The 17,890-nt window shown below is 34.9% G+C and overlaps 1 protein-coding gene across 1 annotated transcript in view; it reads right to left on the bottom strand.

Moving 5' to 3' along the window:
- The window catches only part of HDAC9 (histone deacetylase 9), a 927,746-nt gene that overhangs the window by 199,622 nt on the left and 710,234 nt on the right, over positions 1-17,890 (bottom strand). Inside the window, exons 18-19 of the mRNA XM_046020993.1 lie at positions 745-800; positions 413-500 (exon numbers count right to left, since the gene is read on the bottom strand). Of these exons, the coding sequence (XP_045876949.1) occupies positions 413-500; positions 745-800 (144 nt within the window). The remainder of the gene's footprint in view (positions 1-412; positions 501-744; positions 801-17,890) is intronic.

The raw sequence follows: 17,890 nt of genomic DNA on the forward strand, positions 1-17,890 counted from the left end.
ACAACAAGCAACATGATTGCTAACCAGGGGAAGTGGCCAATTGGTTACCAAAGCAACAGCATTCTTTCCAGCACATCTGACTATTTAAAGTCTATATTCTGCAGGGAAAAGTAAATTCAGGTTCTGTTGGGTTATTTTAACTGTGGAAGTATCAATTCATTTAAGGATCATAAAAGTTGCCCTGATCTGCGCCTTCTTCTCATTAAATTGCAGTTAACACCATGAAAGTGAAACGTGAATGTTTATGGTTTCAGAACTGCGATTCTGAATTTAATGAGTTTCCACATTCAAAGGAAACACACCCGTCAGTTGTTTGCAAGTGCTAAAAGCAGGGCAACCTAACAGAGAAATACAAATACACTTCCTTTTATCTAGAGTCACTGAAAATGCAGCTCTGGCTAGGAATACATACCAGATCTACAATCAATATCTTGCTTATATTTAGTTGGTCTCTCAAGTATTTGGCGGTAATTGCAACTGAATTAAAAAAGCAGAACCCCCTGTGGAATAGAGAAGAACAGAGAAATAAGAAAGCAAATCAGCCAGGAAAACCATTATAAATAATGTTCAGAGAATTTTTTAAAATGCTATATGATCTCTGAAGCCATAAATCTGCTTCTGGGAGTACCTTGCAAGATTTTTCAGTCCATCTGCTAACAATTAGAGGCTTCAGAGACATGCACGGGGCAGGTGACCGCCAGGAACCGTGGTGCTTAGAGATGGGCAACAGTCCCTGGTACTTACATGGCTGTGGATTCTTCAGCATGATGGCCTGGGGGCCTTACAACAGCAAACCCATTCTGTAAAAATAAGACAGGTTTTCAATGCTCATATATGGGAGGATTGCCTGCATCTCCATGTACTACAGAGCATCAGGTGTGCACAAAAAGATTCAAGTCTCTAAGAGGCCTTCAGAGCTTCTTTTCTTGACCCCACTGCCCTGAGAATGAACAGAACAATGTATATGATAACATTTTATCAGATCATGTCTCAAAAAGAAGGCTTCTACAGAGCAAGGGGAAGAAAAGAGATTCAGGAGTTGTACCTAGCTGGCAAATATATATATCATCTGTTATAATGCCATGATTCATTTTCAAGAACAACTTCTTATTTTATAAAAACAACATCCTACAGAGGAAGAAGAAGTTCACTTTGGTGCAGGTTTGGGTTAAAATTTGGAAAGACCAGGGAAGATCCAAAGTGAAAATTCTTTAGCTGGATTCTCTTAATGGTTATTTCCACTCCATTGTCAGCAAAATGATAAATTTATACTCACACACTCACATACACACAAAAGAAGACCAGAAAGGTGAAAAAGAGAACAATGGAAGGCCCATATTTCTTCCAGTCTATAAATTTAGCTTGGATGACTGCCAAGACTTGCAACTTTATTGGATTCCCTAAGTCAATTTCTAGCCCACGTTCTGGAATTTTATAAAGAATTCCAGGGCTGAGTAGCAATCAGATCTATCCATGATCAAGGAATGCTTTAACCTCCAGATTAGTTGGAATGCATCACGGAAAGCTGAAGTAACTCCAGCATGAAGGCAAGGAACTATAAATCCTTATAAAGCCAGCATGCTCAGAAAAGTTGGGTTGCTTGACATGAAAAAAAATCATTCATCAGATGGTTCACACCACCTTTCACTTAACTCCTAAGATCAAGTCTTCCTAAGATCAAGATTCAAGTAACATATGCAAAGATATTTCTTTAATATAGAAACCTAAAACTTTTGAAATAATTTTAAAATACCCCAGGGGTATTTCTTCCCACATCTTACTACAAGCATAAAGATAATATCAAGAAAAATAATCTATTCCCTAGGACTTTAAATATACATAAATTTTTCTAGGATGTTATGGTAACCAACATACAATGATTAATTTGTTACACATTTTGATGAGCATATACATAATGATAATCTCAGAAGCAAACTAAAAGTCAAATAACACAATACCAATTTTAAATGTGGGAATGGTGATAAACATATTTCCTATAACAGTTCTCAAGATACTATCTTTCTGGCAATAAAAGACTAATATGAGAGAAACTAATGAACTACACAAGACCAAACAGACTGAAATTTTAAGATTGAAGAGTGACACTTTAGTGTGCTATAGGAATTCTGAGGATAGATTATTAAGTAAAGATTATGATAGGTGCAATATATCTTATTAGGAAGGCAACAGGATGAAATAAATATAATACAAGGCAATATAATTAGCACGTAATGAATTTCTGTAATTGGATTCATAATACTAATGATCTTTTACAATTCAATTAAAACAAATATGTTTTTTTAAAAAAACTACTATGGGGGCGCCTGGGTGGCTCAGTGGGTTAAAGCCTCTGCCTTCGGCTCCGGGGTCCTGGGATCAAGCCCTGCCTGGGGCTCTCTGCTTAGCAGGGAGCATGCTTCCCCCTCTCTCTCTGCCTGCCTCTCTGCCTCCTTGTGATCTCTCTCTGTCAAAATAAAATCTTTAAAAAAATAAAAAAAATTTAAAAATTTAAAAAACTACTATGTTTTACAGGGAAAGGGCATGTAGAGACAATACAAAGAATAAAAAATTCCAGTGATCAATAACTATAAGAAAAAATATTCAACGAAATTAGTAATTAAACAAAAGTAGATGAAAATCCTAATGGAAAAACACTTTTCCACCCAGGAAATTGGATTTTTTTTTCAATACTTTATGCTAACAATGCAATGGTACTTCATAACTCACAAATGCTGCCTAAGAGAAGATAATTTATTAAAGCATTCCTGGAAAATAATCCATCTCTATATATATTTAGAGCCTTTAAAAAACATTTACCCTTTCAATTACTAATATACTTAAAGGATTTTTGCCCTAAAGGTGTTACTATGCTTGTAGGCAAGCATTTATATAAAAGATGTTTTATTTACAATAGGAAAAATGGAAATTACGTAAGTTAGCTAATACTAGGAGAATGTGTAAGTGAATTATGGTAAATCTATACCATGGAATATTAGTCAGCCATTAAAATTTTGTTATTATAAATACTGAGTAGAACAGAAAGATATCAACTTTGGAAGTATTAGTGTTAAAAATAACAGACACATTGGGGCGCCTGTGTGGCTCAGTGGGTTAAGCCTCTGCCTCCGGCTCGGGTCATGATCTCAGGGTCCTGGGATCGAGCCCCGCATCAGGCTCTCTGCTCAGCGGGGAGCCTGCTTCCTCCTCTCTCTCTGCCTGCCTCTCTGCCTGCTTGTGATCTCTGCCTGTCAAATAAATAAATAAAATCTTAAAAAAAAAAAATAACAGACACATTATGATATCACTGAGTGATAGTATTGCATGGGTTATTTTAAGTTTGTAATTTCATATTTTTCGAAAATGGTTTTACAATAAACACTAATTATTTCATAATGAAAATGTAAAACAAAGAGGAAGTTGAAATGTACATTTGAATTGGTCTTATAGAAAGAGCTGTGGTCATAAAGGTAGAGAAAAATTTTAAAGGATATTCTAGGCAGGAGGGAAAAGTATGACATGGCTTGGACGGAAGGATTTTAGAAAGTATGATTTACGAATTTTATACTGTATATTAACTGGAATTTAAACAATAACTTTAAAAAAATAAAGAATTTATTTTAAAAAATCAACTTGAATAGAAATCATGTTAAGGAACAACATGGAAGTAAAAAAACATAAATAACTAGCTAGTTTATAGAGGGAAAGAAGTCAAATAGTATTTAATTTCTATTTTTCTCCTCTCCCTTACAGCCAAATTCCTTGAGAAAGGAGCGTGCCTTTCACTTTACAATTTTCCAAAGTAACCTCCACCATTCCGCTAAACTGCTTCTAAAACTGCTTCATCTGGGGTTGAAAATTATCTTCTTGCAATAACAAATCTTTTCTAGGTCATTATGATTATGATCCACCCAAAGCTTCCACTGTGCTCTCATTAATGGCAAACACCCCTACATTTTTCCTGTCTTTTCTGAGTGTGCCCCCCTTTCCACAGCCAAAGCCTTCAAGGGGGCTGCTTGTTCCACAATCTGCTCAAGTGGGAGCTGCTTCCTCTTTCACACCATGCAAGCCTGCATTCAGAAAAGATGGAACTGGTGTCCTCCTTGTGTCTCACTGCTGCTTTGAAAGCATAAAACCCAACGTGCCCACCCTCCACAATACTTTCTTGTAAGAAAGGATTACATCACACCCAGAGAGAAAAGATAAACACAGTTAAGATGACTGAGACTGAGTCCTCAAGCAGTCTAACTCCTTTTGCCTCCTGTTACACTAGAGGAAATGTTAGTCTTCCTAAGATCAATTTTACCACCTGCAATTAGGATCCCATCCCCTCCTACTTTTCCACCATCAATTACGTTACGTTTTTCTCACTAACATACTAAATTCATTTTAAAATTCCAAATTATATATATATTTCATTCAGATTTAAATAAGCTTGTTTTCATCATCTTGAAAATTTATATATATATATACCAAAACAATACTAATATTTACATATGCACAATATACTATGTGCCCCTATCCTTAATCCCACTGATCCCTCCAATTTCTACACTTTTCTTCCCCTTTAGCAAGCAAAATTCTTGAAATGGTGGTCTACCTTGCTGTCTCCTTTGGCCTCACCTCTGCCTCAATAACCTATCTTTAATTTATCTTCCGCTTTCTTAGTTCATTAAGGAAGTTTTTACTAAGGTCACCAATGGCCTCCATGTCACTAATTTCAAAGAAATTTTTATGCTCTCGGACTATGGGGCCCCTTCTCAACTTTAAACACTATGGGCTACATCTTTGTTTTAAAAACCCTCTCAAAAAATAAAAATAAAAATAAAAACACTCTCTTCTCTTGGTTTCTGTGATTTCATGCTCCACTGGTTTATTTATCTCTTTCCACTTCCTAATCGTTCTCGCTGGATTGCTCCTACTCCTCAGCTTGCTCATCAAATATTAAAATTATTCACGGCCCAGTCTTAGACTCCTTTTCTCTTCTTTCCACACTTGCTTCCGAGGCAATGTCATCACTTTTGTGGATTCAATTACCATCCATCAACAGATACTTCACAGATTTCTATTTCTAGGATAAGCCCTCCACTGAGCTCTGGACCAAAATTATTAGCCCACCTACTCATTGTCTTCACTTAAATATTCATTTGGAAGTTCACTTCAAATTTAATATATCCAAAATCAAACTTCTGATTTTCTCCCAGCTTTCTCTAACTTACCAATGATTCATCCAGTTGCTCACGTCAGAGACCCATGAGTTATCCTTAATGGTTCCCTCTCCCTAACCTTCCTCCATTTCATTTTATTTTATTTATTTAGTTATTTTTTCATGACCAATTCCTGTTGATTTGATTCTAAATATCACTCAAATCCATCTACTTAAGTCTACATCCACTCCTTGAGTATTTTGCCTTTTGAAGTTCTGCTTTTCTATCATTCCTCCAGTAATTATTCTTAGTGATTTCAATACCATACATACAGCCACTCCCTTCACTATCTTGATATTTCAGTTCTCTGATTCTTCGTCTTCAATGACTCTGTCTTCCATTTACAGTCATATTCCTAGACCTTGCCATTATCAGTAAGACATCTATTCCATAATGTCAAACATCCTATTCTCTTACTATCCTATTTTCCAGTTAATGCCCCAACTACAATCAAGACTTCCAATTCATTGACCTTATTGAACTTTTGCTATCTATCACCCATCCCTATCACCATATTCCTTCCCTCCTTATCTGGTTAGACTTCAGGGTCCATCACTGTATCCACTTCCTTGCATATACTTTCAGATATCTTGTATTTTTCTCCTCCCAATATACTCCCCTGGTATATTAATGCACTCAGGCTACTATAACAAAGTACCACAGGCTGGGTGACTTCAACAACAGAAATTTCTTTTTCTAGTTCTGGAGGTGGAGATTAAGGTCCGAAGTTGAGATTAAGGTCTGGCAGAGTTGGGTTTATGTTAAAAGCACTCTTCCCAGCCTGCAAATACCTGCCTTTTCCCTGGGGTCCTTATATGGCCTTTCTTCGGAGTGTACACACACAAGACTAGGAAATGAGAAAATTCTAGTATCTCTTCCCCCTTTTTATAAGAGCATTAGTCCTATCAGATTAGGGTCATACCCCTATGACTTCTTGTCACTTTTATCACCTCCTCACAGATCAAAGGTCTTCAAATACAGTCACATTAGGAGTTAGAGCTTCAACATTATAAATTTTGGGGGCACAAACATCCAGCCCATAAATACTTCTAGTCACTTTTTCCCTTTCTTCCTTCAACACATTCCCCTGATAAAATTACAAAACTGATTAAATATAACTCACATCTGCTCTCTTCCTGCAACTAAGCCTATATAAAAGCGACATAACTGGTCTTCCTCTGAAGTCATGATTACAAACCTCAGATAGGCTCTTCAAGCTCCCCAGCAATCATACCACATTCCTTAGCCAATTAACTATTTTAGGAGAGTTATTTCTACTTTCTTCTCTTTCTTCAAATCTCCATTAACCCCTGCTCATTTTTTCCCCTTTGCTGATAACCTAGCTTCTTATTTCAATTAAAAAATAGAAGCAGGGGCGCCTGGGTGGCTCAGTGGTTTAAGCCGCTGCCTTCGGCTCAGGTCATGATCTCAGGGTCCTGGGATCGAGTCCCACATCGGGCTCTCTGCTCAGCAGGGAGCCTGCTTCCCTCTCACTCTCTCTGCCTACTTACGATCTCTCTCTGTCAAATTAAAAAAAAAAAAAATAGAAGCAATTAGAATAAAATTTCCTCATCTTTCCATAATCAGAACTAACCATCTACTCCTTCCAGTCCCTGATCCTAGGAGCAATTAATTCCCTGTGTACTTAATCCCACTGTCTCTTACCTATTCAAAAACACCTCACCTATACTTTTCCCTTTCCCCCTGTAATCATTTGTTTCCTATATTGGATTGTTGTTTTGACAATAAAAAACATACATAAAAGTCTTTCATCTTAATAAAAAAAAAAAAAAGGCAAAGTGACAAATAATAGCATTATACTATAATGCTATCATGTACTATATAATACATAAAATAACACAAATACAAATGTGATAAATAATAAACTTTAATATTTTATTACTTATTTAATCCTAACATCATCTGAAGGCAGATAGCATTATTATCCTCATTTCACAAATGACAAAATCAAAGCACAAAAAGATTAAAGAACTTGCTCAAGGCTCATACCAGCAAGTGAGAGGGCTGGAATTCCATCCTGGATGGTCTAGCACCTGAAAAAAGGCATTTAAGACTAGCCACACTGTACAACCTGGCTTAGCTTACCTCTTCAGCTTCATCTTGCACCACCATCCACTTTCCTTTCTCCATCCAGCCACAGTGGCCTTTTGGTTCCTATAGCATGCCTGTTTTCCTAGCCACAGGCCTTTGCACAGGCTCCTACTTCATAATGGAATTCCTTCTATTTCTATACCCTCTCCCTTTACCTGGATAACACCTCCTCATCTGCATATTTCAGCTCCATTATCTCCTGCAGAAAAACCATCCCTGAGCCCCTGCATGTCAGCATCAAGATCCTCTATAATACGCACTTAGGGATCTGCCAACCCTTGTTTCTGAGAACTCCTCTTAGTTTATGATGACATACCTCTTAGTGTGATTATTTGTTTTTATTATTTTCAATTATTGTGACTTATATAATTAATGTCACATCCAAACTCCCCATAGTGGGGTCACCCCTTTATGACTTGGCTCACCATTTTATCACCTAGACTTACATAGTGCCTGGCACATAGCCAGTGGTCAGTAAAGAATGATAAAATACATTTGTGAATAAATACTACTCTGGCTCTTATCCCTCTGGTGATTCCTTTGATTTGCTCTTGGCTGTAAGTTCTCCATTATCTCAAAGGTCCCAACTTTTGCATCCCAGCTTTTTGTGGGAGTTCACCTATTAGAAACACATAAAGTACTCTGTTCCTTACAATTAATGGAGACTTTGATTTGATCAACTATAGTGAAAAAATATTTCAAATGAAATTATTATTCTTACAGAAATGTCTGACTTTCATAGTGGATTCTGAATGGAATTTGTTTTGTATTTTTCTGTACCATTGTCTGACATAATGGTTTATTATATGGGATACCACTTGAACCAGTGTTTTCCTTGGCTCAAGAATATATATGTCTTCAATGAATATTTTTCAATGAGCCCTTTTAATCATCAATTCACTGTATATTCCAAAACACTCAATAATCTACTAGCTTATATAACTATAAGAAAACCTATATATAATAAAGGACTCAGAAGCTCAGTTTATTATTTTCTCATTTAATGCTAATAATAATTTTCATTTTATGAAAAAAATTGTTTTCTCAAACCTTGAGGTCTGTATGATGTTTTCATTTCATCTAATTTTTTGAGCATCTCAGAATGTAGTAGTAAAGCCTACCTGTCCATATAATTTTGAATTTCTTTCTACTTTACTTCATTAAAAAACTCCCTACTTTACATTTTATTCAAAGTTATGAAAAGTACTTAATCTAAGCAAATGAATGTTAAAGTAGTTTTCTGTGATTTTATATCAATTTAAGGGCAATGTAATTTTTTGCCTTAATAATCTGATTTTTTACATCTCTTTTCTTTCAAGTTTTAAATTCTCTTCAGTCATGAACATTACTAATAATAGAGCCTTGGCAGTATTTTAGCATCACTAACAGTAACAATGTTTCCAGGGTGTTCTCACAACCATATTTTTGTTGTGGTTGTTGTTGTCCAGATCAGTACTATGGATGTTTCCCCTTGGTACAAGAGGAGGATGTGTTCTCTGATGTCATCATATGGGGAAATGCAAGAGACTATTTGCTTCCCATACACAGCCATGGAAAGGGAATCTAGGATAGTGTCTATATGTAAAAATATATTTGAATGAGAGGGAAAGGAATCCAATCATTCTAGACTATAGTCTATTTTTATAACTCATGAGATTCTCTTTTTCTGGTTAAATTTACCAAAATGTCAAATTTCATGTATTCTTTATATGCATAGTAAAAACCTCACTAGGCAAGTAAAGGGCTGGGAGTAAACAAAGCCATCTATGAAAAACCCACCGCAAATATCATTCTCAAGGGAGAAAAACAAAGCTTTTCCGTTAAGGTCAGGAACACGGCAGGGATGTCCATTATCACCACTGCTATTCAACATAGTACTAGAAGTCCTAGCCTCAGCAATCAGACAACAAAAAGAAATTAAAGGCATCCAAATTGGTAAAGAAGAAGTCAAACTATCACTCTTTGCAGATGATATGATACTATATGTGGAAAACCCAAAAGACTCCACTCCAAAACTGCTAGAACTTGTCCAGGAATTCAGTAAAGTGTCAGGATATAAAATCAATGCACAGAAATCAGTTGCATTTCTGTACACCAACAACAAGACTGAAGAAAGAGAAATTAAGGAGTCAATCCCATTTACAATTGTACCCAAAACTATAAGATACCTAGGAATAAACCTAACCAAAGAAACTAAGAATCTATACACAGAAAATTATAAAGTACTCATGAAAGAAATTGAGGAAGACACAAAAAAATGGAAAAATGTTCCATGCTCCTGGATTGGAAGAATAAATATTATGAAAATGTCCATGCTACCTAAAGCTAGTCTACACATTTAATGCAATCCCTATCAAAATACCATCCATTTTTTTCAAAGAAATGGAACAAATAATCCTCAAATTTATATGGAACCAGAAAATACCTCGAATAGCCAAAGGAATATTGAAAAACAAAGCCAAAGTTGGTGGCATCACAATTCCGGACTTCAAGCTCTATTACAAAGCTGTCATCATCAAGACAGCATGGTACTGGCACAAAATCACTAGAACCACTTTAAAGTTGTTGTTTTTTTTTTTAAACCTCACCTAAAGTAAAATTCTTCTACATAAGCTACAAAGTTCAAATTCTACATAAGCTCAGATAGCCATGGCACATATGGAACTGAAAACCTGGAGTGTAAAACAATCTGATCATTTTATTAGTTGCATTCATTAAGATGGTCTCATGGATAGGAGAAATGTGTATTTTAATTTTGCTAACATCCCCAAGTATGTATTCAATGGATAGTAAAGAACTACTACTAATTCCAACCTCTGAAGATTAATTTTGGTTTCAGAAATCATGGAAAATAAAGGCCTAATCACCACTGACAGGAGTAACATAAAAAGTCAAGAATATGTTGTGTAATAGAATTAGCCAATACATACAGAATCCAAAAGAGAAAAGCAAAGATTCATACATGTTCAAAAATATTAAGCAATGATCTGGACTTAAACTACATAATAGCCAGTAGTCCTATTAGCAACTTAATAATTCTGATTTATTCTTTATAAAAACGTAACTGCAGTATATAGTACTGAAGTTCTCTGTTATATTAATAAACTGACAAGAGATTGTGTTTCTTTGTTAAAAGTAGTTAATCAGGTATTAGATCTTTACTTAATTTTAAACTCTATTTTGGGACACTGTAAGAACAAAATCAAAGAAATCTGTCCTGCTTAGAAAAATGTTTTACATATAATGTAACTGCCTACTATCTAAAGACTAACTGAGCATGTCAAACCAGCTGACTGAATTCTGTTTTTAAAATTTCTCTTTTAGTGCACTGCTAGTTTAGTACTCAGTAATTACCTCCCAATGTCCAAATATTAACACTAAAGTGTTTCTAAGAGTACTTATGCATCAATCCTCATTGAAATACTATGTATCAAAACCAAGCACAGCATGGAAAAACTCTACAGCATGTATTTCCAAATAAAGATGTGATGGTTGAATTATTGCTTCTAATATAGTTGCAGAATTGGAAATTTATATGCAGTGGTTTCCGTGCCTGAAATATTTCATGAGAAGCCAAAATCCCAGCTACCCCAGATCCATAATCCATACTGATGCATTATCAATTTTGAAAATGACTTTAAGAAACATTCATTTATACATTTTTAAATAGTTAGAAATATTTTAATCTACTTTGATATTCAATAATAATTATAGTTATCAAATATGTTGGTGAATAAACTATTTGGTGCTAGTAAAAAGAAGTGCTGAAAGCAGCTAGAATCTGAAATTTACATGTCTATGCTAGGCTAGCACAACATAATCTCCCAACAAATCCGTATGCTCATAAGTGCCCTTTTTAACATCTCAAGAAATGTGCTTGCCAAGTGTACAAATCTTTTATATAATGATCAAGAGTAATAAAAATAAACATGCATTAGCTGGTTTGACACACTTTAAAATTATTTATAGTAATAAATTTGGTGTTCTTTATATTACGTTGCACAGGGGGAAGAAGTCAGAAACATGGTAAAGATATAATGCTTTTGTAAGACCTCATTGGGTAGAAGGTCCTAAAGTTTTCCTATTATAGTAAGTTTTTGTTTCTTAAAACTTATGATTATGTTGTCTGTTAGATCCTGTTTTAGTTGTTGTATGGGCTTTCTTCCTTCCTTTGTCTCTCTTCCTTTCTTATTTTCTTTCTTTCTTCTCATTTTCCTTTCCTTTCCTTTGCTTTTTTTCTGGTGAAGCAGGGTAATATTTAAATATATATAGGATTTAAAATATAAATACTCCTATTCATCTTGTCACATTAAGTACTTTATTTATAAGTATTTCCTTCCCTCTAGTGTAAGTAAAGTGGAATAAGGCAAAAATATCCATCAAAATTCTCTAGCACCTTGTGAAATACCTATGATGGTTTGTATGAATTTGCGGCTCTCCCCCTCATCCAAAATGGTGTTGGTTACAATCAGCATAGTGGTATGAGGGTCCATTCTTTCAGCTAAAGAAGTTGAAAATTGTTCAATGGAAATTGTTCACATTATCTTTGTTGATATCACTGGATGTTAAAATTTGGAGGGGAAGATCATACGGTGGCTCAGTGGGTTGGGCCACTGCCTTCGGCTCGCGTCATGATCTCGGGGTCCTGGGATCGAGTCCCGCATCGGGCTCTCTGCTCGGCGGCGAGCCTGCTTCCCCCTCTCTCTCTGCCTGCCCCTCTGCCTACTTGTGATCTCTCTCTGTCAAATAAATAAATAAAATCTTTAAAAAAAAAAAAAGTTGAATGAATATTCCTTCCCTCCTACCACTTACTCCCTGATACTGGATTTAGGGATTTAGATTATCGGAAACCAACTCAGGAGCAGAGAAAGAAAAACGGTCATTCCGCCTGCCTTGCTTCCCCCACTTCTGTTCACCTTGTAGGAACTTGTGAAGCAATTGGCTCAGGTGCCCCTTTTCAGGAATGGCTCAGGCACAGGAGTGCTAAGAAGATGTTAAATACCTGCAATCCCAAGTTGACCAAGTTGGATATGATACAGTTTATCATTTGTTCAACATGACTTATACCAGCTCCCATTAAAAGCTCCTAATGAATAGTAACTGTGAACCTTTTGTGAATTTTGAGGTCTTCCTCTTCAGCTAACATCTGTGATGAAAAATAGTCCACATGATTTACAGCTTGGCAACAATAATGTGAATAGTAAATTCCCCTCCCCAGCTTTAATTTTTTAAAATAAAATTTTATTTAGAAATAGAAAGGCATTAAGTCTTCTAAACACTGTAAATAGTTCGGTTTGTCTATTATGCCTATCTTTATGAGAAAGAGGGGATCAAATTTTGTCATCTCAAAGACCTATTACTGACAAATGCTAGACTTCATCTACTTGTATTCAATTTTACAAGTCTTTGAGAAGCACAGTATAACAATTGTTAATTCTACATATAAAACATTAAATCTAGTTTTGTGATTCTTTCTGAAGGGAAGGAATAGAATAGGATAAAATACTATATTGCAAAATACTTGAACACTAAGTCAAGAGGTATCTCCTAATTATATCTAAACCACTTATAAAATTTGACATTGAAATTAGTAAATCAAGGTCAGTCTTCTGGTTGCCTTTTAAGCGATTCACTGGTATGCATAATATTTTGAAATATGCCAATATAGTCCTCAAAACCAGTTAACTTCAACTTTAAAAAGGACTTTCTAAAAAGACAGTTTGCTTTAGAATCAATGCTATTAATCTACAGCCTCTGAGGAAAGGAAATTTCAGAAAGAAAGTTTGTCTCTCACAAACTAGAATCTGGGAGGTTAAAGGAGGTAGGGAGATTTGCCAAGAAAACAATAAGGGACATATGGGAATACCATTTTGTTTCTTTGAGTGAGCTCAAGGGAGCCAGAAAAACAGGAGCCCAGCATTAGCAGTTTAACTGAACGGTGGACCCCAAAGCATATGTGCAGCTGCCAGCCCTGCTCCCTGAAGGATCCAGAAGGAAGAAGCTTGATGACAGAACTGGAAAACAGTTCTTAGGAAGCCTGGCATCTGTGGCCCATAATGCCTACAGCCTTCATCCTGGCAAAGATGTAGCTACAGATAGGAATAAACACAATCATGAAAAACCAGTCTCCTGGTAGAAAAGAGACAAGGTATTTGATGGTGCTTATATTACACATAATTTAAGTTGTGCCTGGTACAAAAATAGTAACAATGGACCCACTATGAAGTAGTTTCTGTTGGGAGGTTGGGGGATCATCAAGAGAGGCTTGGTAAGGCAATAATAACCCACCTAAAAGCTATTTGTTTAGTTTTTCAAATCAGCGGTTTCAGCTGACAAAAGGTCCAACAATTCAATTCCCTGAACTTTTTGAAACATGACTAGTTTTTGGACCAAACTGACCAAAAAAATCAGGTACTTTTCATTATGTAAATAGAATCACAGTATGAAAAACTGTTGAGAAAAAGGAATTAGGGCAAAAGAGCTTTTGGTTTAGTTTTGTTTTTTTAAGAACCAGAAAAAAAAAAGAACATTTTAAAGACAGATGATCATAGCCTTCTGTGAGGATAATAGCATAGTATAATAATATGACATTATAATAATAGTAATCATTATAGGATATTATAATATTATATATATTATATATTATATAATATATGATATTATAATAATATTAAAATAATAAGATAATAGTAATGAATAGACCTGAGAAGAGATGACTGGGGGGAACTTCTGTAATTATACTTTACTTAGATCTTACTACAGTAGATTTTCTTTTTTTTTTTTTAAAACATTTTTATTTATTTATTTGACAGAGAGAGATCACAAGTAGGCAGAAAGGCAGGCAGAGAGAGAGAGAGGAGGAAGCAGGCTCTCCGCTGAGCAGAGAGCCAGATGTGGGGGTTGATCCCAGGACCCTGAGATCATGACCTGAGCCGAAGGCAGAGGCTTCAACCCACTGAGCCACCCAGGCACCCCTACAGTACATTTTCATTCAATCAATGGTGGTTCTAATATTCTTGGTACCTTTTGGTACATACATATATTTATTCAGTTAAATACATGAAATTTCAAACATTTAAGAGTAGCAATGTACATTTTGTAACTAGTACCTAAATGTCTGGGTTTTTAGGTAGATTATTTTAAAATCTGGTCATATTATTCTAACTCTAATTATAAATTTTCTTCTTTCATTAAATTCCAATTCTCCATGACCATATACTATAACTAGAACAGATAGCAGCAATTAAATTTGTCATTTCAATCAAAAGTAGACAATTGAATAAGAATTTCAACCAAAGGGGCATGTGGGTGGCTTGTTGGTTAAGTGTCTGACTTTGGCTCAGGTCATGATCCCAGGAACCTAGGATGGAGTCCCACGTCGGGTTCCCTGCTCAGCGGGGAGCCTGCTCCTCCCTCTCTCCCCTGCTCATGCTCTCATGCTAGCTCTCTCAAATAAATAAATAAAATCTTAAAAAAAGGGAAGAATTTCAAGCAAAGAAATTAAATTATGTAGCATTATGTACATAACAGCACTGTCTGGAAAAAATACCTAATCAAATGACCAGACTTCCTTTTACAAGTTTTATGTATGAATATGAAATTTATTACCATATAAAATTAGAAAGGTGTAAAATACTGTTATCTAAATGTGTATAATACGTGTGATTTGGACACTGGTATCAAAAAGCAAAACAATGTCTTTTGCAAAGACTGAAAAAAGGAGGACAGTGAACATCTGTATTATGCATGAACCAGCAGGTATCAAATTTAATACTATCAGAGATAAAAAAAAAAATTAGTTGGAAGATTTTTTTCTCATTATATGTTATTTGTGCTCTATTTTAAATATTGAAGTGAAATTTCACAGTATAAAATGTTTTAAGTAAATGCATGATAGCCTAGAATTTGTTTCAGGAAGCATTCTTTCCCATCTAAGTTATTTTTAAAATAACTTTAGGACTTTGAAAGAGTAAATAGGTGTCAGGGACTGAGAAAAGCTCAGGAAGGTTTAGAGGGGAGAGAGATGTGGACACTTAGAGTCTGAGGGCAGATGCAGCAATTTTTAGTCAGTATGAGCTAAACCACATAGAAGTAATGAAATGTGGACAGTCCAAAGCCAAGAAACAGATGGAAAGGCTGGAAATAGGCAGATTCAATTACCATGGAACAGGCAGTTAAAATAACAAACTAGAAATTGAAATATTAGCCATCAGAAAAGCAGATGGGTAAAATAAAAACCTAGAAAGAAGCAGATTGTGCAGTGGGAACACCACAGGCAGTCCAACTAGGCAACAAATCTTAACTCCTAAGTAAACAATCTGAGTACACAGTAGGCTTTTACTTACTCTAAGGGTTTAAGTATTTGCATGTCATTTTTCAAAGCTGTAAATCAGTCCATACGTTGACTAATCTAAAAGTTTTCAGAAAAGTTGAAGCACTTAGGTGTGAAAGGCAATGAGGTCAAGAACAAGGTCGTTTCACATAAAAGTAAACATGTAACTGTCAACGTTTCTCCCTGTTTTTGATGTTTACATATCCGTTCAAAGAAGATGTGCTGAGAATATATTGCTAACATGTTTGTAATTTCCTTCATTTAAAGTTGAAGAATCATCTAGAGAAGTAAATTAATGGGACCTGTTCTAATTACTGACATATATGCCTTATGAGAATGAGAGATAAAATTTGTACCAGGAGAGAAATTCAATGTACTCTCAAAAATATATTTGTTTTGGAGAGCCAGATCTAATTAGAAGGAAGAAGGATGTACAAAAGGATGGCCTGCAAAAGTAATAATAAATCACTGAACGAACAAACAGAAATGTACTTTTCTTTCTTTTCTTTTCTTTCTTTCTTTCTTTCTTTCTTTCTTTCTTTCTTTCTTTCTTTCTTTCCTTCCTTCCTTCCTTCCAAGAGAGAGAGCACAAATGGCAGGGAGAAGGGCAGAGGGAGAGGGAGAGGGAAAGCAGGCTCCACACCCAGCCCGGAGCCCAATGTGGGTCTTGATCTCAGGATTGTAAGATCATGACCTGAGCCGAAATTAGGAGTCAGATGCTTAACCAACTGAGCCACTCAGATGTCCCATAAAACATACTCTTCTTTAAATCACTGAAGAGCTTTGGACACAAAGATTTTAAAAGAATTAAATCCTACAGAAAACAAGCCCTTTCTAGTCTCCACTAATTTTTAAACACAATGTCTAGTATATAATCAAATATCACAAGACATGCAAAGAAGCAATATTAAAACTCTTAATCAAGTAAAAAATAAGGTAATAGAAATATACCCACAAGGGACTCAGATATTAGAATTTTCAAATAAAGACTTTAAAATAATTATAATAGGTTAAAGAATCTATAGGAAAAGATCATGGAGAGAAATACAATGGTGAAGGGGAGAATTTCAAAAGAGATCTAGAAGCTGTAAAAGAGTACAAAAAGGAAAACTTAAAAGTGAATAATAAACTGTGTGAAATGAAAAATTATTTTAATGGGATTAATGGCAGCTTGGACACAAGAGAAGATAAAAACAACAAACTTGAAAACGGGTCAAGAGAAATTATCCAAATAGGTATAAAGAAAGGAGAAAAAGACTAAACAAGATCAGCACACACTCTAAGACCAGTGGGACAGTGTGAAATGATAAAATAAACATATAATTGGACTCTAAGAATCAGAGGATATAGAGAATGTGGTAAATAAATTATTTTAAGAAATATTACCTAAAAGCTCTCCAAATTTTATCAAAAATAGCAAGCTACTGACACAATACACTCAATGAATTCAAGCAAGATAAAAACAGAGAAAACCATACCTAATCACAAAACTACTAAAAAAAAGAAAAATAAAAAGTCTTAAAGCCGGAGAGGAAAAAAAAAAAAAAAAGATGCATTAAGTCATTAAATAAGTTAATTATCAAAGTGAGAGCTGATTTCTCATCATCAATTAAAAAAAAGGAAAAAATAACACTGGAAGGATATCTTTAAAGTGTAAAATAATAATTAACATAAAATTTTATATCAAATGAAAATATCATTCAAGAATTAAAGGAAAAGAAAAATACTTTCTTATAAACAGAAGATGAATCTGTTGTCAGTACAACTGCAATACAAAGAATGTTGAAGGAAATTCTTTAGACTGAAAGGAAATGATACCAGATGGAAGTCTGCATCTGCCCACATGAATACAGAGCACCAGAAAGATTAAATAGGCAGGCAAATATAAAAGATATTTTATAAATTATCTTTATATTATGTATGTATACCCAAATGATTCTCTCTGAGACACACACACACAAACACACACACACAAACACACACACAGAAACATACACTTTGAAATTTTTCAACTACTGAAGCAATAGAAATGGTAATTTGTTATGGAGATCTATACTATTTGTAAAAGCAAATTATCTGATAAAATAATACTAAGGGTAGGAGGAGATAAAGAGAATCACAATATTATAAATCTCAGTAAGTATAAAATGATTCAAGTCACACAGAGCATATTTTTTCTGACTCTGGCAGAATTGAATTCCACATCAATTAGAGAAAGATACACACAAAATCCCCAATTAGA

This window comes from Meles meles, chromosome 10, assembly GCF_922984935.1.
Source record: "Meles meles chromosome 10, mMelMel3.1 paternal haplotype, whole genome shotgun sequence".
In the NCBI taxonomy this organism is placed as follows: Eukaryota; Metazoa; Chordata; class Mammalia; order Carnivora; family Mustelidae; genus Meles; species Meles meles.